At 37.6% G+C, this 19916-nt stretch overlaps 2 protein-coding genes across 2 annotated transcripts in view; both read right to left on the reverse strand.

Moving 5' to 3' along the window:
* Positions 1-473: 473 nt before the first annotated feature.
* Positions 474-3910, reverse strand: alkbh5 (alkB homolog 5, RNA demethylase). Its single transcript, XM_014011378.1, has 4 exons — positions 2592-3910; positions 2420-2500; positions 2193-2315; positions 474-1408 (listed from the first exon to the last, which is right to left on the reverse strand). The coding sequence occupies exons 1-4, from the start codon at positions 3308-3310 to the stop codon at positions 1249-1251; spliced, it is 1083 nt and encodes a 360-aa protein (XP_013866832.1). The 5' UTR covers positions 3311-3910; the 3' UTR covers positions 474-1248.
* An 838-nt stretch (positions 3911-4748) lies between these two features.
* myo15ab (myosin XVAb) overlaps positions 4749-19916 on the reverse strand; it is a 65395-nt gene continuing 50227 nt past the window's right edge. The window contains exons 56-71 of the mRNA XM_014011359.1: positions 18953-19158; positions 18747-18865; positions 17661-17730; positions 17503-17575; positions 17125-17198; positions 15070-15152; positions 14842-14972; positions 14657-14751; positions 13267-13344; positions 13093-13189; positions 8418-8578; positions 8201-8334; positions 7634-7767; positions 5569-5702; positions 5317-5457; positions 4749-5227 (exon numbers count right to left, since the gene is read on the reverse strand). Of these exons, the coding sequence (XP_013866813.1) occupies positions 5126-5227; positions 5317-5457; positions 5569-5702; positions 7634-7767; positions 8201-8334; positions 8418-8578; positions 13093-13189; positions 13267-13344; positions 14657-14751; positions 14842-14972; positions 15070-15152; positions 17125-17198; positions 17503-17575; positions 17661-17730; positions 18747-18865; positions 18953-19158 (1832 nt within the window). The 3' untranslated portion in view covers positions 4749-5125. The remainder of the gene's footprint in view (positions 5228-5316; positions 5458-5568; positions 5703-7633; positions 7768-8200; positions 8335-8417; positions 8579-13092; positions 13190-13266; positions 13345-14656; positions 14752-14841; positions 14973-15069; positions 15153-17124; positions 17199-17502; positions 17576-17660; positions 17731-18746; positions 18866-18952; positions 19159-19916) is intronic.

The following is a 19916-nucleotide window of genomic DNA, read 5'->3' on the forward strand; positions in this document are numbered from 1 at the left end:
CAGTGAAAAAAGAAAATAGTTTGAGTAAAATTTAACATAAACACAAATCTGAAATATTAACTAAATGCTGATATTAATAATCAGAGTGATATCAGTGAGCTTGTTTGTCTAGGCTGGTTTTAAACCATTTTTGGCCACACTTCYTTAATCACAAAAAGGTGGTCCTCTGCATGATCTTGGGCTTGCTTTCTGCAGATAACCTTTGTTCAGTTTCTGAAGCAGACTGGATTTCACTTATTCTGTTTTTAGAAAGCAATTTCTCCTCCGAACTGGAGTTATTTTTACTCGTATGTAACCCCAGACTAACCTAGCTGTCAGCTAAGAACTACTCTCCCACACAAGGTTGTTGGAAAGTAAGCAATTGTTTACACAGTGAACTACAAGTAAAAGAAATTAAAGTTTAACTTTTAACTCAGTGAGTTTTCACCCCAGGAATTCACAAGTGGTTATGATCAAATCAGGCTCAAACTGACTTAAAGGAAATTTTTTTTTGGATTTATTACAGAACAGGAACGACATGGTTCATGTCATATAAGGTATAAAGCAACCTTAGACTGAAACAAGAGAGTGAAACAAGTCCTGAGTTTTCAACACCCAGATAAGCTTTAAGTTTAGCTTTTTTTAACCAGACTGTGACCTCCATCATAACAGMTTAAATCAAACCAAAAATCTAAAGCTGCTCATGTGCCAGCTGCTGCAACTTAAAAAACAACAATCTGGAGGGTTAAAGTGAACAAATAGTGAAGACCTTAAATGGCACAGCAAAGGTAGGAGAATCCGAAATGTAGATGTGGGGGAAAAAAAATCATTTTCTATGAAAGCTCCCCATTTAAAGGCTATACAAACATATTGTACATTTTAACAAGTTAGATTACAGCTCGGGTTTTGCTTTTGTACAAGTCTATACATAAGTCTTCCTTTCAGTTCCTAAAGTAGAAAAAATACATGCCATTTTGAAGTATCTATAAACACAAAGGTTTAATTTAAACTAACAGATTAACAGAGCCTCACTGCAGAGAGCAAGTTAAGGKTCTGCAACAAGCAGCAAAAATGCCAGTTTTTTCCTATCAAAAACAAATGTACACTCAAGCTGACCTAGAATCAAAATAAAACAGACGATGGAGATCCTCAAGCCAAAATTAAACTTGATCAACAAAAATGACTGATTAAACAAAGTTACAATACTGACATACAGAAAAAGAGCAGGAATATTCATATGCATACATGCACGTGACAGAAAAACAAAACTCAGTGACGCCTCATTTTGATTTTGCGCCCCGAACTTTCCCGGTGTTTGTCGTCGTCTTCGTCACGTCTCCAGTTGTTCTCCGAGCTGACGCTGTGACGATGGTGACGGGAGAGTGAAGGATGTCTGTTCTCTTCTTTGTCCATCTCCAGAACTCTCGGCCTGGTGCACACACACATTTTGGATTGATTTATGTGAGTCACTTTGTATTTGACCAGTATTTGCACTGCACTAGCATGTATTTGGGGARAACATTGAGGCAGGGTACAAACTCACAGGGCCACATAAGAAACCAGCAACCATGTAACTCACACTTAAAAACAAAATCACCAATTAACTTAAATAGTACCTGAAGAAAACCCACACACACACTGCWTAAACATGCAGTTTCAAATCCAGGACTTTACTGTGAGGGAACAGTGCTAATATACTGCTCGATGTGCCGCACAAATGAGTTTCAGCCTTGATAAATTCATTTTCCCATCAAATGTTTGTCTTTTACTGGCTCTTAGTATTGGCATTTTAAAGAAAACAATAGTGACATTTCCTTTTTATATATTTTATCTACACATCTAAGAAGGAATGTAGACGTAAAAGGCCGGTAATGTTTTTTTTAAACACCAACTGAAGTCAAAGGCAAAAATATACCGCGGTAAAACTGAATATATATATATATACACACACTTTCACCTCTTATGTTCAATTGTGTTCCCATCAGTGTTTTTTCATGCACATTTAAATGACAGCACAGGAAATTGAAAAAGGAAGTCATTTGTTTTACAAAAATATGATCATTCAACAGTTTACTTTAGGTTTGATTGTGAGTTAAAGATGGAGACAATACTAAATCATAAACATATTTATCAGCCGACCAATTTAATTATCTAATGCTGTCGAGTGTCCTTATATCTGGACTCCCTGAAATGTGTATGAGTGAACGGTGTACCTGTGGGCAGCATCAGGGTCTGCTTTACGATGCGAGCGCTTGACTTTCAGTGGACCTGGTCTCCCAGCAGGAGAAGAGCTCAAGGGGCTGTCAGAGTCCAAACGAGGAGCATCAGGTCTAGTTCTGGCCAAATTAAAAAGAGCAGAAAAAGGGGACACACTCTGGAGATGAGAGGCAGATTTAACTTAATAAATGTTCACTTTGAATGTAATTGCACACCGACTCACTTCCTGAGGATGATCACTGCTCGCCTCTCTTTGATATCCTGGGGGCGGATGCAGTGAGTAATGTCATCAGCAGCATACCCACTAGGAAGGAGAGGAGGATTTCAGTGAAAGCATGTTCAGACCTGAGCAGCTACAGGAACAGCAGCAGTGAAAGCAGGACAGCTGTAGTCACCTGAGCACCGTGACACTCCCTCTCCTCACGGGAAGCACAAACACCGGCTCCGACACCCGGATGGGTTTGAACTGGAAGCGGCAGCCGAAGCAGAGCGCGCTGTCGCTGAAAAACGACACGGAGACGATGGGCCGTGCAAAGATGTGCAGGGGATCCACGTGCGACACGATGCAGCCCCCCGGCTGGTAATCATTAATAACCGCGCTGTTGACAAAGCCCTCCGGGATCACCCCGTTGGACACCAGCCGCTCGATCACCAGCTCGTGCACCCAGCTCGGGATTTCGTCCACCTGTCCTTTGCGGTACAGCCGCTCCTGGCCCGGCCCACGCCTCTCCAGCTGGGCTCCGTACGTGTAGCCCTCCCCGAAGAAGTACTTGTTGCGAAGCGGGGCCCTGTCCACGGTGTGCTCGCGGTAATGTCCAGCCTCCGCTTTGGCGACCACCTCGTCGATCTTCTCCTCGATGCGGGCGCACTCCTCCGGGGTGAAGATGCTCCACTGCACGACGCTGCTGCTCACCCGACGGGCCTCCTGCTCCCGGAGGTCCGCGCTGTCGTCGCTGTGCTCGTAGTCGTCGTCGTCGGACTCCCGGTGCTTCCGCTTTCGGCCCTTTCCGCTGCCGTTGCTGGTTCGGTCCGGGTATTTGTTCTTGTGGTCGTCTCTGTGCGGAGTCATGGACGTCAGTTTCTCCCTCAGGTCAGAGAATCCGCTGGCTGCCATGTCAGCCAAAACACTACGTCTACGGCCGCTAAATGCTGCGAAGTCTGCTCCTCGCCGAAAAATGTCTATCAGCGGCGGGTTTCAGCACATATTTACTATGCTATTATGGACGGACCAAACATAAGGACAAATAGCGTTAAGTAGCCGAATCGCACAGCTGCAGCAGTGTCAAAGAGCACAAAAAGTGGCTAATATCCGCTAACTTCCACCGCACTGTCTTCGCATTGAAACAAAACTCTGGTGACAGTGTGCGAATTGTACTTCCCGAACCTTACAAGCAAATAAAAATGTAAATAAACACTACGTCAACACCAACCCAAGCTCGACAAGACAACGAAGAGGCTAATGGTATTAGCTGCTAACTCGACTAGCCTAGCTTGGTCAAGCTGCCTCCGCCTGCTCTAGATAAACCACGCAGCAACATCCCACACATGTCACCGACAGAATTCAAACCTGGACGCTTCGGAGATCTCTCCACGAACGTCATTAATCTACAATCTCCCGAAACCGAGTTGTTACATAATAATAAATCCAAACTTTGGTCAATTTCAGACCTTGGCCACACGTCTCCATGTACAGACCTGAAAATAAACTCGTGTAAAAACTGCCGGTCTGTGCGCATGCTCAGTTGTAATTTTGTCAATTTGTGGGAGGGGCTTAATCCATTAAAGGATTGTTTAGGACACTGTAAAATCCTCAGCTGCTAACTTTGTCCCACTAACCTCTTACTTACCCTTTTTTATCTTTGCAATTTGGTAAAAAAAAAAAAGTTTTCAAATTTCTTGTCTGCATAAAGACACAAGTAAACAAAGTAAAGGTATAGAAATAGAGGCCAGAATTAAACCTACAAAAACTTATGTATTCTGAATTTATCTAGTGCTTTTTTCACCCTGAACTTTAGTGAAATAAAAAATATAGGGCTGCAGAAAATGTGATTACTCACATTTCAAWTTACCAAGAAAGTACCTCAAAACTTTGTAATGTTTAAAGTGATATTTTCCATTACTGTTGTATAACAAAGCATTTTAATCTTATTGGAAGGCACTTCTCATTCTACTATTTGCATGATATTTACTAGGAGTAGTCTACAGTATATAGTACATAAACTGGGGGAAAATGTATTTAAAAAATGATGAGCAGACAAATATTTTGGCTGATCTGTTTTGAAATATTGATAAAAATCAGTCAGAGCAAAAAACTAAATTAACTTTTAATTCTTTTTCAACARTCAGAGCAAAAAAAATCAATTGTTCTTTTTATCAGTTTACAACACAAACAACAGGTGCATTAAAAATATGCATGAATCATTTAATCACCAAATATCCTGCAATTATTTTAAAATTCTATAAAAAATTTAATCCCAACATTTTTTACTAATATTTATTATTATTAAATATTTCATCGGTTTAGTGAATAAGTTCAAAGGGTTCACAGTTCATTTTAAAATATTTACATTTATTATAATAAACTATACTTTAAAAACTATGTTAAATAAAGGCATTGTTTACATATCAAAATTTACAGTTCAACATTATAATAAAAAAGTATTAAAACAGTACAGATTGGTTATAAAACTTTGGAATAGTAAAAACAAAGATGATTGCTTGGAGTTTAACAAATTCTGTGCAGAAAAAGTGCTTCAGATTTATTAAACAGTTCAACAACACGTGCAGCCATCAAAACTTTGAGTGGAACAGGAAAAATGCAGATTTATAATTTATGTGTGTGAGCTATMTGAAACACCTGAAGGTGAGAGGAGGTAGACTGATTTAACGTATTGTGCAGGAAATGTTCACGAAAGTTGCAGAACMCTTGTCACAGCACGGTGATTTCACTGGGTGGCAGGGCGAGCCTCTTTTCCCGCACCGACATCATRTTTTCTACCTGCATGGCGATGACTCGACACAGCTCCAGGCCCTGCGGATAAACAGAGGCGGCCTCAGCTCCGGGACCAAAAACGCACAACGCTTCTCGTAAAAAAATGCACCAGTGTGTCTCTGTGATACCTGCTCCAGCTGCAGCTGAATGACCCGCTGTGCGTTCATATCTCCAAAAGTGAGGTCCACATATGGGTAACTGGTTCCAGCAGAGGGCCTCTGGGTGCGAGTAGATTGCACCTCCACCAGGGGGACCACTGTCATCAGCTCCTGCACCACAGAGATCAGATTTTACAGCATAACAATCTACTTCTAAGATGTTCCTTATCATGTGTGTGTCTGTGTGTGTGTGTGTGTGTGTGGGGGGGGGGGGGTCCTTACATGTGTATTTTTGTGCAGAAAGTGGAGACCCCGTTGATTGACAGCAAGAATACAGGGGGCGAAGAAGGTGGTGGAGCTGCTGCTGTGGATGTAGAAGAACGAGGAGCCAAACATTGGAAAGGCACTGACCAATCCTGCAAACACAAAAACAAAGTTTAATAAAAGGAAACACATATTAGGCAACATGTTCTGAGGTTAAGACAGATACACTCTTCTTACGATTCTTGTTATAACAAAACAAGTTAAACACACATAATGAGCACTGTGGCTGAACGTGTTACTCCAGTCCTACCTGTAGTTTCTGAGTTTCCCATTGCTTCTGTACTTAAAGGAGACATATCAGGCTTTTAAATCATTGTTTTTCACATATAAGTCATTCTGTTGAGGTTGATTTAAAGTGGAACTGTAGTGCTTTGCTCTGAATTCCTCCTTATTGTAACTCCACAAGCCTCTCTTTCACCTCAACTCATTTTGAGGCTGTCTCTTTAAATCCAAATGAGGCGCTTCCCCACCCCCCAGAGGTTTATTCTAGTTTGATAGAGGGGTTTACAACTATATAGCAGCACATAAACTTTTTATTTACAAATTAATTAAAAGATGTCAACAACAGAAAACTTGTCCATCCAGCCTTACATGTTGGAGCCAGAGTCTGACCCAGATCCAGAGGAGAACAAAGACAACAAAACTGTTTAGTTGGCCAAAAGTCCAGACCTTATATGTCTGCTCCGTCGCAGATACTGTGACGTAAAACAGTAGTTCAGAAAACGTCATAAAAATAGAGAAAACTGAACTGATTGAAGTATATGACCCAAACATAAAAATATCTACAAAGCACTGGGAGAGACTAAACTAAACTTTTCTGCACTCCTAGAGACTCCAAGTACACAACAAAATCATGGGCATAATTTGCAGAGGGGTTAGGGGTGTCATGACCCCCACAATAATTTGATGCAGTCAGTAACCCCCCACAGTAAAATTACATTATTTGCTCTAACACAAGAGAAATTAACTGGTTAAGTACACAGATGCAGCTCTCTTGTTGTCTTTAGGAAACTTTGATGYGATTTCAAATATGTGGAATGAASTGTTCWACAAAAGTAAATGATTTAATWAATAAATAAATAYGTAGGCAGAAAGCATTAYCAATGATAGACCTAAAGTTAYGCTCATGAACAAAATGTATTTAATGGCTAAAAAAGTGGATTTTTGCATATGTCCCCTTTGATATCACAAAAGGTTCAAAAAATCCCACTACAAAATGGGACAAGAAACAAATAAACTGACACAGAGATAAGATAAGATAAGATAAGATAAGATAAGATAAGATAAGATAAGATAAGATAAGATAAGATAAGACAAGACAAGACTTTATTGATGCCACAGTGAGGGAATTTGCACCTTACTCAATAAAGTCAATAATGTCAATAGAAACAACATCAGACTCCCTACAACTTATTTGTTTTTAAACCCCAAACTTACATTATGATTTAATTGATTTTTCTTTTTGGCCATTTTTAACACCCAAGTACAAACATTTACTGTAACTGTAAAGTAGACCGTGTACAAAAGATGGCCACCCCTAAAAAACTGGTGGCCCTTATTTGGCATTTACCCAAGTATTTTTTTTAATAATTATGAATGGAGAGGAAAAGCTTCAACAAGCTGACTAGAGACAGTGCTTTTCTCAATAACTAACATTAACCGTAAATAAAAAAAAAATAAAAAATCTAAATTAGATCATTGTGTATCAGAAGGCTATTCTCTAAATCATGTATTGCTGTATTTGTCAAACACCCTTATGACAACAGAAATCTCTAAATTGTGTTCTGGATTTTGGTTTTGTGGCGCTACCCCAGGATTTTTTGTGCCCCCCCCCCCCCCCATTAAAACCTTTTTGATTTTTGAATTACTGTATTTAATCTTTCCTTTGCTGCATTAGTTGATACCAGACATTACCAGCAAGTCAAGTGAAAAAAAAAAGACCTTATGTGATGCGTTTAGTTTTTACACAAGAGAAGAAAACATATTTTTCATGAAGTGCCTTTTGTTTTCTAGTAGTTTTTACCCAGAAACTGAGCTCGGGCCTGATGCGGGTTCAGGGGCTGCACTTGCTGCATGTGCTGCGTCACCATGGTCACCCACTGCTGCGGTGGCTGCTTTTTGAAGAGAGGTGCGGCGATGTACTCGGATAATTCATGTCTTGAGGATAGAGGGGAGTTAAAAAAAAAACAAGTGTCAGATAAACAGAAGTCTGTTTCACTCTGTGAGTTCTAACATTTCTCAAAATGATTTTCCACAAGTCAGTGAGCTGCTCGGCACTGTGCTCAGAGTGATGGCGATAACGGGCCGTAGAGGCAAGAGTTTTTAACCGAACAGAAAGTAAATAACAGCCATGCCCTTTAAACAGAATAACTGGTGACTGTGCTGCATCAGAAGCCCATTTCTTTCACTTTACTGTTTCTCAAAAATATAAAGATGCTATTAATTTGTTAATCATGCTCCATGAACAGGACTTTTTCTTTGTTTTGCAGACTAGTTTTGTGGCATTAAATAATTCACAACATATTATATTTGCATGAATGCCGTAAAGGATGATTTGTAGATAAGAAGATGACAGAAAATGTGTTCTCACATGCTGGGGGTGAAGACGATGTCTTTGGCTCTCTGCTGTAAAGCAGCCAGCTTGGAGATTTGGTGGAACTGTTGGTCGCTCACTTTTCCATGTGAAAGCACATTCAGCAGACCTTTGCGGTAGTCAGGAAGAATCTAAAAAAAGGGCACACAAACAAACTTGTGAAGCCGTGAAAGCCGATACGAGGTGCAGTGATTGGAGCCTCTCTGTGTTGTACCTGGTTGTACTGCATGGCGACACAGAGCTCGTTCTCAAATTTTAACGGCTGAGTCCAGACCACCCGTCGGAACCAGAGGCTGTAGTTGGCGTCGACTAACTCGGCCTCCGTCGCCACGTCCAGGATGTACTCGTTCTTGTTCAGGGGTCGCACATTCTGACCTGAGAACACCCGTTTTGTTACAGCATGTCTTTATCAATTTTTAATCATTTTTTAAATTTGATTCCAGACTAAAAATAGTGACTATTCCTGACCAAACAAAAGGTTCTGAAATAAACCCATAAACACTCATTTAATCTCATGACCTGATATTCTTCTCATGAAGCTGCTGTCTGTCATCATGCAAGAAAATATTTAACCTTCAAACAAGGTTTTGATTTGTTTTAGTAGAAAAAATGGGAACTGCACAACTCTGAGAGCATCTTTAAAAGGGGCTATTATGCATCTTCCAGGCAAATAGTTCATTTCTATACCACAATTAAGTAACTATGTTACCTTCAGTTATATAAAAAATGTCTGTATACATGAAAAATACTAGTGTCTAAGTACCAGTGGTGGGTTGGTATCAATGTCTGGTCCCCTAAAGCGCAAAAGTTCTAATTGTGGACCTAAATTTCTCATTTGCACTTTAGGGATTTTACTAATTTCTTCAAATGATGTGCGGACTTGGGCTTTCTAAATTTAAAACCGAGTAGCGCTAATGTAAACTTTCATTGAGTTTTTATTGTCAGTATTGTCTTAAGTGGAGAAAGGAAGTAGATTTGCGCTTTAGATTTAGCTTCCGCCAAGTTTCCATGGGCTTATGTGCTTTAGACCTTGCGGACCTAAATAATTTTACTAGCGCTTTAGAATTTGCGCAACTAACTTTTGAATTAGTGCTGCCCACCATTGCTAAATACCTTGAAATTGGCCTCTGTCTCTTTAAGAACCTCCTACCATTTCAGACACTCCCACTTCAGCATGTCTTCACAACAATGCTTCGGGGGAAGGGTGCTCACTGGAGCTGGAGCTCAGCTGCAAACTGAGCTCTAGGGAGGAGCTTTTTATAAATAGGCGGTGCTTTGTAACAGCAAGTGTTTAGGCAGCTCCACCTGGCCACCACTGGAGATTTAAGCTTTTCTCAAACATGCGTTAATGAGTGAAAGCAACACGCTATGTTTTTGATGAGGGAATGATATAAAGCTCAAAATTTGATTTAGCATACCCCACCCCCCTTTAAAGTGATCATTCACATCCTTTGAAGTTGGGTCTAATGGAAAAGTTTTAAACAATATCATATCTCTGAGCAACTTCAGTTTGGAGAGACAAAGTTTAATTCTAAATAAAAGGATAAGCCATAATCTGGGCGGGGCCAAATCGTCAGAAATCCTCACATGCTGTTTTTTAAAACTCCTATTATGCTGTCAGATTTGAACATGGCTATTTATGAACTGGACCCAAGGTTCATTTCATAAGCTGCTCAGAGGAACATCACTGAGAAATGTTTTTTTAGCACTATGTTCCTTGTTTTATAACTTTCAGCTGTTTTCAGGGTCTGCCCATTGATAACACCTGAAAACTCACGTTGTCAGCCAATAATATTATATAAACACAATTTTATATAAAAAAGTAAAATCTACATGCTAGATGTTAGATCTAAATTTAGTTTGTAAATGTGTCAAAATACCTAGTGTGAACATGCATGCATCTTCATGTCATTAGGTTGGAGATTGTTAAAATGTACAGTATAAGAACAGACTGTAATAATATGAAAAATCATTTTAATTCTGAACTTAATTTAAAACAGCATTAAACCAGCGTAACATTAAAACAGACTCTTTGGTTTCCCACAGGCTCATCGTTTGATTCGGCGGCAGAAACAGATTTTTAGAAGTCGGAACAGGCGAGTGTTTGCAGTTGTGTTGCATCACTTCCTCTCGTAGCAACACTGATTCTGAACTGAGGAGATCAGCTGCAAGAGCTCGGAAAGTGAAACGTTTCTCAGTTCCTGCTGGATTTTAGCTGATTATAATAGACAGTTCAAGATGTCTTTATTATAATTGTTTTAATAATATAAGTTTAGCATCTGGGCCATTTTAAACCTGAGCCAAGATGTAACTACAGTATGTCTATAATATGATTTGACATTGACTTTCTGAAAACAGGAAGACCATCAGTATAGATAGAAAAACTTTGATCCTCACATATCTTGCAGTTTTTTCTAAATATTTTATAGATCTAATATTACAACTCTGTGTTAGAAGGTCTTATTCTTAATTATCACCCACCTCCAGAAGCTGTACGTGTATTTGTGACTTTTACCAAAATATTTCATGAACATTGAATAGATTTTAATGAATCCCACAGAAAGCAGTCAGTGAGTGAATATTTACTACTGATTGACTTTTGTAGTCAACCCTGTTTAAGATGGCCACCACAGCTGAACAACCTTAGCACAAATATTAATAACAACTTGGTCAAATTTACAGACATGGAGCTAAAGTTTAATGTGGTAGTACCTGAGAGCTACTGAAGTTTGACTCCATTTCTTCTCATTGTAAAATGAACTTAGAATAGAATAGAATAGAATAGAATAGAATAGTATAGAAATAGCCTTTATTTTCAAGCAGAGGGGAAATTCAGGTGACACAGCAGCATCAGTACAGAGGTTCACACACTAGTTACTTTACAAACTATAGATGCACACAAAACAAAAATTAACACTGACTAGCCATGATACAACTACTAATAATAAAAAATATAATATAAAGAATTGTGCAAGGATAGAAAAAGATGTGTTTTGTTTTAGAGACAGTAGACTATCAGAATCCAACATTAGGAAACAGAAATTGCCTGTTTTCTGTGCAAAACAATCTCAACAGACCAATAACAGTAAAGTGAAGTATCACAGTGCAGACAAGAAACACAGATGTACAATTACAGCAGAGTAGTAGTGCAAATGATTGTTCAGTTGAGTGATGACAATGAATAGTAACAGTACGAATGATTGTGCAGCTGCAGGTGTGTAAACACTTATTGTGATTTTATGTTCAAATTCGAACTTAGTTCAAATCTCTAGCATAAAAGGCAGCAGGTGATGTGAATTACTCTAAGAAATGCTAAACCTTTATTAGTTAAATTGTTTGCTGACACAGTCTTTCCCAGTGTGATAAATCTCCTGCAGTTTTACCAAATTTCACAAAGATCAAGTTGAAATTACGTTTAAATTTTTTTAGGACATAATAAAATGTATGATATTGAACAACTGATACCTGCTACATGTTGTTTTCATGCAACTTATCATAAAAAGCATTTAGCAAATTTTCGGATAACTATACTTTATTTTAAATTAGATTTTAATTAAAAAGTCAGAGATTTTTTAAAAAAATATATAAACTAAAAGTGCAAATGTAGAAAAGAGTTGTTTATGTTATCAATTTAGGCATGAATTATCACCCGCTTTGGATGTTATCATCCTCTGAATGGACGTTATTAGCCGTTATCAGTCCCATAGAATGACTTCAAACTAGCTTCAGACTGCCCTGACTGTGCCACCTAGTGGGTTCTCCGTCCCATGAAATGGCTTCAGACTGTCAGCTGGTTAATATGAGGCATAAAACCACTAAGGTTTTTTATGCAATCTGGTTAAAATGAGGCATAAAGCCTCTAAGGTTAATTTTAGAGAAAATGACATGGGCTACGATAAAGTAGACCGGACTCTGGCGGTAGCAGATTGTTGCATTCCAACATATATGGCACTGGTAACCCACTAGGGGACACTGTCGGGACAGTCTGAAGCCAATCTATGGGACAGATAACCACTAATAACGTCCATTTAATGGACTGATAACATCCGAACCGGCTGGAATTATTGATTAATTTAGGTCAGGGGTCAGCAAACTTTACGATCAAAAGAGCCGTTTCTGCTCCTTGGCTCACTAATAAAATGTGTTCAGAACCGCAAAACAAGCTACAACTATGATTATCAACTGGTGGTCCACAGGCCTTTTCAAGGCCTTTTCATGAGCCTTTACGGCCAGCGGAAGTGACATTGTAAAACAAAAAAATATATTGTGAATTTTATTATTTATTATTTATTCAACACTTCAGAACTAAAGAAAAAAAACATATTCCTGTACAAGAATAATACTGTATATATTTTATACAGCATGTCATGAAAACTAGTACAGCTGAACTAGTCAGGCATATTTTTTCTAACTCTTATTATTATGTAGTCTTCAAGGTGTTTAAAGATAAGCCTACTGGATTTGAGAGAAAGATCATAGAAAGAAGTTGGATTATTCAGGCTAGCATGAGCTAGCATGTTTTTACTTTTTGTTTTAATAGTATTGATCACATATTTGAATACAATTTACTAGGGTTGTGAGTATATAAAAAATTGTTATATTTGGTCACATTTTCAAAGAGCCACTGCAGAGTGACCAAAGAGCCACAGGTGGCCCCAGAGCCGCAGGTTGCAGACCCCTGATTTAGGTCATCTCGTTAAAACTCTCAGGAAAGACTTTGTGCAAAATACACAAAAAGTAACAACATAGTTACAAAGATATTAAAATAACCTCAAACTGCTTTAAATCAGACAGATCAGCAGATCTGTTTTGTTGAAAAGGTGGTCTTTTTACACAGAAACTACAGGTGTATGTGTGTGTCTGCGAGACAAAGAATAGAAAACTCTGACCTCTGTTGGTCACTAGGAATATGGCGTATTCTTCCATGGCCTCAATTGTGTGTAAACCCATCTCATAACACAACTCCTCGATCACCTCCAGGGCAACCTAAAGAACAGACCAGAAACCTCAGTCCATCACATCTCCCTCACACTCACACACTCCAGCAAATGCTGAGAACTTACAGAACATGTTTTGATCTTGGCATGGCGTTCAATGCCTCCAGGGAAGAGAAATAGCTGACGCTTCGAACTTCGTCCCGCCTGAAAAAGAAGCACAGTCACAGCTACAGTGTGTGTGTGTGGGGAAAGCTGTACATATAAACCTTAACTTTTAATCACAAAGTGGTTCCACATTGACATCAAAAAATGCTAATTTGTGAGAGTTTTTTTTACTGTCAACGACATTTACACGTTAGCCAGACTGAACTCAAGTTTGTGACATTTAGCCTCAACTGCTTTGGTCAGTAAATAAATCTGTAAGAATGGTTTGAAAGTCCACAGTGGCAGGATTTGCTAAAATAGCTGAGAACACTTTTCTGCTAAGAGCAGCCGAGAAGGGGAAAAAAAACTGCATTTGTTTGGGATTATTTTCAAACTATAATCCCATTAAAACATTTCATCAACAGATGAATTTGAACATGCTGACAGGACTTGCTGGTAAAATAAAAAAAACCTTTGCATTTTTTTATTAGATGTGGTGATGAAAAGTAAAAATTATTCATGATTTTTAATATCTGCTACATAATGTTTTTATAATCAAAGTCAATTGAAGTTTTATTTGTATTTGAGTCAAAATAGTTTGATATTATGTACTTATGGGCACCAGTAAACCCCGTGACCCTGAAAGGAAGAAACAGGTATAGACGATGGATGTATATATTATGGTTTCCATTAATATAAAGTCAGTTTTTGAACTATTTCAGTTTTAAAAAAATATTATTATGTTTATTATCAATAGCAGCACATTTTGACTTTTAAAAAGAACAAGTCTTCACTTAGTTCTTATTTAGACCTAAAAATCTCTGTTTACACTTTGATTAGTCTAAACATTTTTTTAACTGTTCAGTTTGTTCATGGTTCAGTGTGTGGTGAAGAACAGACATGCACAACGTAGAACACTCAGATATTTTTGTGTTTTTAAAATGGTATTTCCACAAAAACATCCATGACATGTCAAATCTAAAACACCTAAGTTTATTTTCTGTACATCAAAAAAATCTATTTCAGATAAATTTAGATTTTTTTTATTCCAAAGCAAACTTAGAGCCATACGTAGATCATTATTTTTCCAAAGGATTTTAAGAAATATTCAGATACTGGTTTGATATCACTCTCATGAAAAAAAAATGAATCCACCTGTCACTCCTTCACATTTTAACAGTTTCAGTAGGATGGACTTATTTTTGACAAATTACAGTTCTGAATGTGGTATTTTCTGTATAATGACCATCTGTACTTTTGAAACTAATCCCTAATATGCTGTGAAGAGATTTTAGAATATTAGTAGTTGTATTTGTGTAAAGGAACTGCATACTTTTTGTTCTCATGCAGCCAAACAAAAGGAGGCACTGACCATCATAGCTTTCAGCTCCATGCTGTTGGGTGGAACAGTGCGACCTCCATACTGAAACGTCTTCTTCAGATTCTGCTCACAAGCTTTAGCTATACCTAAAAAAAAAAAAATAAAGGAAATATTAAACTGGTGACTTGCGCACAGGAAAATTTACACTTGTTGCTGTTAGAGGTTTGCGCTTTCACCCTGATATTGTGTCCCTGCGCTGCGAGAGGCCTGCTGCAGGTATTTGAGCAGGAAAGGCTTGAGGACTTCAGAGCAGCGGTGGAAGGCAGTGAGGACGTACAGCAGCCTCCATCCTCGCTGGCAGCTATCACTGCGGGGTGCGAGAACCAGGATCGCAGGATCACAAACCAGAGAGGCAAGTGTGGGTTCATGATGGCTCTTTGTGAGTGTGCGGTCGGCCGACTTACGGTTTAGAGCTGGTGTTGGCTGTAAGCTGTTTAAGGAGCTGGCAGTAAGCCTCATCTCTCATCAAGGTGAACTCGCCTATCAGCTGGAGAGCCCGTAACCAAACACACACACAACACACACACAGAGACACACAAGAATACCTCTTGAAACCCCATGTTTTTGTTGCCCTTATATATGTGATGATACATAGAGAGAAATATCAACACAGTCCAGATAAATACAACATATGTGACCCATCCCATCATATCAGAGATTTAGTTCAAATTGAACTAAGCACGTTCAGATTCCCAGCTTTCTAATACAAGTTGATACCCTGATCATCCTGATATCATGAGCTTTTCCAGAGATACAACTTAATTTGCCTTTCTAATCAGGAAAACCCCAGGAAAAAAATTCTGAATTTTATTTTTTTGTGTATGTTAATGAGGACTTCTTCGAAAGTGGAACCCTTAAATTATAATAATTTGATATCAGGATTTCCAAGCTGGCATTAAAAGGAGCTTGAAACTAGTACTGCTCAGAAATGTGCTTCAAAAATTCTTTAGGATTATATTTTGGACATTTTTTAGAGGAAGCCACAGATAAGGCATTTATTCATCCTTTTTTGACAAAATCCAACTAGTGAAATGTTTCATCAGTGCACTATAGCTGCCTTTTATCTCACTTCACATAGCTGCGACTTAATCCGTGGTTTGATGTGATGAGCCACATGTACGTATTGTATTATAAATAGTAAAATTTAAAATCAAAATAGAACAACCAGAATGACCCAATTTAATTTATATTTACCACTATCTTGTAAAAACACTATATTATGAGAAACTAAAGCCCAAATGTGAAAAAAAAAACACAGTAAAACACTTTATTACTGGATTCTCTCCCATACTGTCAGTTCAGGTATCAGAACAGGAGCCAAACTAAAAGCTGCTCTAAATGTTTGATGTTGAATGACGTGAAAAATAAATTTTGACAAACTAAGACCAAAAATAACCTCAAGGATCAGAGGCAAAAAGATGAGACAGGTAAAGCAAACATTACTATATTACTTTTAATTATATTTCAGCCCTCTTTCTCCTTCACAATGAATTGCTCATTTTCTGTCACCTGACACACACTATGACTGCTTTTTAAAGTGTCTGTATGTATTTATGGAAACTGCTTTTCAAGTCAAAAAGAAAAATCTTACAATTTTAAAATAATTTGACAAGTTTCTAGAATAACTTCATCACATGGAGCAGGATCTTTGTAAATAGATTTGATAGATATTGTTCACTTGATTCCACTTATTTTATATCTTTTAAAGGTTACTGCATTGTGATGTAAAGGTTTAACTAATACAGATTTCATGTTTTCTAAATTTGTATGAAGAATACAGCAGTTAAATGACTCATTAAAGAGTCCTAATCTTTAAATGACAGGACTGACAACAATATACTGTAAGTTTTAAACTGTTTCACAGATTGTCTTTAAAACTTTTAACCATTTAGCTGCCCCTGAAACAAAATTATGCTTAAGGGTTAAAATGGTCTTGCTAAATAATTCTCCAGTTTTTTTTAAAGGTTTTTGTAAAATGTTGCCTGCTTTTTCATTTGTTTTCTGGTCAAATTGTATTTTGCAACAAGCTGCTGATAACCAAGTGCCTTTAGATCCAATTGAAACAGTTCTTTTGTTTTGTTTGTTTTGTTTTTTGCTAATCTATCTTTTGTGTCATTAAAACATTAATTCATTCATTAAGTTTAGGAAACTGTTTAGATCCATTTCCAAGTCCTAGACTGAAAATGAATAAGCACAAAAAAAGCCTTTCATAAAGCCTGAATAACCACGTTAACAGATTTAAAGAAAGTAATTATAAATTAAATTATAAAGAAATGAGGGATATATCAAGAAGAGGACAATCTTAGCAAATTAAAACTATTTTAATAAACTACCAAAAACAAAATACATATTTTTTTCTCTAATTAAATCTAATTAGCACACAAATTTCCATCTTTGTTTAAATCTGCTCACTTCTGGCTCCAAAGAATAACATTAATCCAACAATGACCAACATTTACCTTGAGGAATGTGCCGACCACTTCCTGTTCTGTCAGACCTCTTAGTGAAGAGTCACCCATGAAACGCATGATAGCTACAGAAACAACACACAAACAGGACACATAAAGAGTTACACACATCACCAGTGTAGAAATGTTGCAAAAGAAAGAAATCCAGCACATGACATTATAAGTCCAACATGGGTGGAGTAATTTCCAAGATCACATCACAAATTTGTCTCCAAGGAATGGTTTGAATGAGAAATCCCTTTAACAAAATCAAAACAATTCTGAAAACATCAAAAAGTGCAATTCCAGAGAGATAAAACCTTAATGTCCTCTATTTTTAAGAGAGTATAAATCGGATGTAATGAGATGATGTAATTAGAGATGACTCACACAGGAAGAGATCAGCAGCCACTCTGTTCATGGCTGAGTCTGTGAACTCTATCAGAGACTCAGTCAGAGGAGTCTGCAAACAACGAATCATTTAATGAAACACACAAATCATGGTTATTGCTATAATAATAATAAGAAAAGGGTAAAAGAAAAGGCACCTTAGAGAACTTGATCATCTCAGCCGGCTCCCTGGAGTCTCTATTCTTGCTTTTGCTCTTCAGGGAATCTCTGAGAACAGATTCAGTCAAAACGTCAGGCCTTTAGAGTTAAACTCTGCTGTAAGAATTGAGGGGATTTTATTTATTAGGCAAAATGTAGGAAAACGTGGCGATTAAAAACAAATTCAGTTATACACAAACAACATCTGCATTCAAACTGCAAGTAGTTTGCACARTTACTTTTTACTCATTTTCAGTTCAGTACCTAATCTTTTACAAATGTTTTTGTGTTTTAAGCTAATAAACTTTGACTTGTGAATCATTCAGGCATAAAAAGACTTAAAACTCATGTGATGAAACAGAGTTGCGTTGAAAGGAAACAGACAACCCAAAGAACCAGTTTTAAATTAGATCTTCAGGTACTTTGCTACAGGCAGCCTGTCACAAAGACACAATGTGTTTCCATTTTATTTTAGTCGAATCTATGAGAAATACCAAAAATATCACAGTTTGACAGGCATAAAATAATATTTTAGCAACAACAAAGTGCTTTTCTTGACATAAAGTAGATAATCAGCTGAAGGATGCTGCATCTCTCAGGTCTTTGCTGCAATGTCTCCTGTCTCTTAAATACACGACACGCTGTTCCTCTGCTGTAAACTAGCCTGAAACAGCTTTTTTGTCGTTCATTTGTTGACTTTTTAAACCCACACTGCGCAATATGTATGGAGGTAAATTTGTGTTTTTATTATTCAATCAAACAAAAAGCATCTTCAATCAAAAAAAATTTCAATCAAAAATATTTTTGATRAGTCAACCAGTGTCAAAAGATAAAACTTAAAAAAACCTTCAAACAGTCTGAAACACTGCAGATCAAAACCACTTGAAAGTGTATCAGAAGAGTCTAAGTCCTTGGAAACAAAATATAAAGAAATAAAAAGGAGACTGAAAAGATTTTCATGATACTGTTTTCTAAATTATTTTGGTTTTGGACCAATAATAGTAATAAAATCTGTATGTAGCTGATACATTTGCACCCCTGGACATCAACCTGAGTTTTTCTGTATGTCTCTGCCTCCGTCTCACCCCTTTCCACCGGACGCCTGTCTGAAGTATTTCCTGGCGAACTCCAACATGTCATATTTAGTGTCCTGCAGGGCCCTCTCATCCAGCTCTCCATCAGAAAAGCCATCAAATGAAACACTCTAAAGAAACAAAGAGGGACAGTAAAAGAAAAAAAAACTCGACAGTCACAAAGAACCAGCGTATACAGAATGTGTGCGTTTGTGAACCTCGATGGTGTAATCTATCTCGTGCGCAGCCATGGTGGACGCCACGGCCACGGCAACAGCCGACGACACGGCGAACTGGTCCGCTCCGCCTCGAGGCTCCGCCTTTCGGTCCAGCGGCAGTGACAGAAAGTCAGGAGGAGCAACGGGATGGACGCACTCTGTCGGGAACGCCCCGGAGCGACCAAAGACCGCCCCAAACTTCCAACCTGATGAGAGCAGCAGAGAGAATAACAATAATAATAAAAACAAATATAGCAAAATCTGTTGGAGTACTATATAAAGTAAGGGAGTTATTCAATGATAACGCTCTGCTTATATTGTATAATACACTAATTGTTCCACACTTGATTTACTGTGTTGAAGTCTGGGGTAAAGCATGCAAAACAATTACAAATCCTATTCTCATTTTACAGAAAAGATCCGTAAGAATTATCACCAGAAAACATTACAGTCTCCCATCAAATATATTATTTCATAAATTAAAATTAAAATTTTCTGAGCTGGTTGATTATAATATTTTGTAGATTATGTATAAGGCTCATAAAATGTTACCTTTAAATATCCAGTTACATTTTGTTAAGGGAGAATGTTCTTATAATCTTAAAGGACTTGAGATGTTTGTGAAACCTAGAATTCGAACAAATTTGAAGGACCGATGTACCTCGGTTCAGGGAATAAAATTGTGAAATACTCTGGAAAGTGATTATAAAAATGTTAGTTCAATGTGTTTGTTTAAAAGAAAGATAAAAATAAGTTTGTTAAAGAAATATGAAACTGTATAATGTGTATCGAAGTTGTTTGAGAATGAATTGAACGTTTTTATTTTTTATTTTTTGTTTTCTTGATTGTTATTGCTTTAAATTAATTATGGAAAAAAGGGGCAGATATTATAAGATTTTTTTTCTTATTTCTGCCTCCTTTCATTTCAAATTGATTTGTAAATTTTTTTGTTGTGTATATATGC

Source organism: Austrofundulus limnaeus, unplaced genomic scaffold (assembly GCF_001266775.1).
Source record: "Austrofundulus limnaeus strain Quisiro unplaced genomic scaffold, Austrofundulus_limnaeus-1.0 Scaffold80, whole genome shotgun sequence".
NCBI classification, from domain to species: Eukaryota; Metazoa; Chordata; class Actinopteri; order Cyprinodontiformes; family Rivulidae; genus Austrofundulus; species Austrofundulus limnaeus.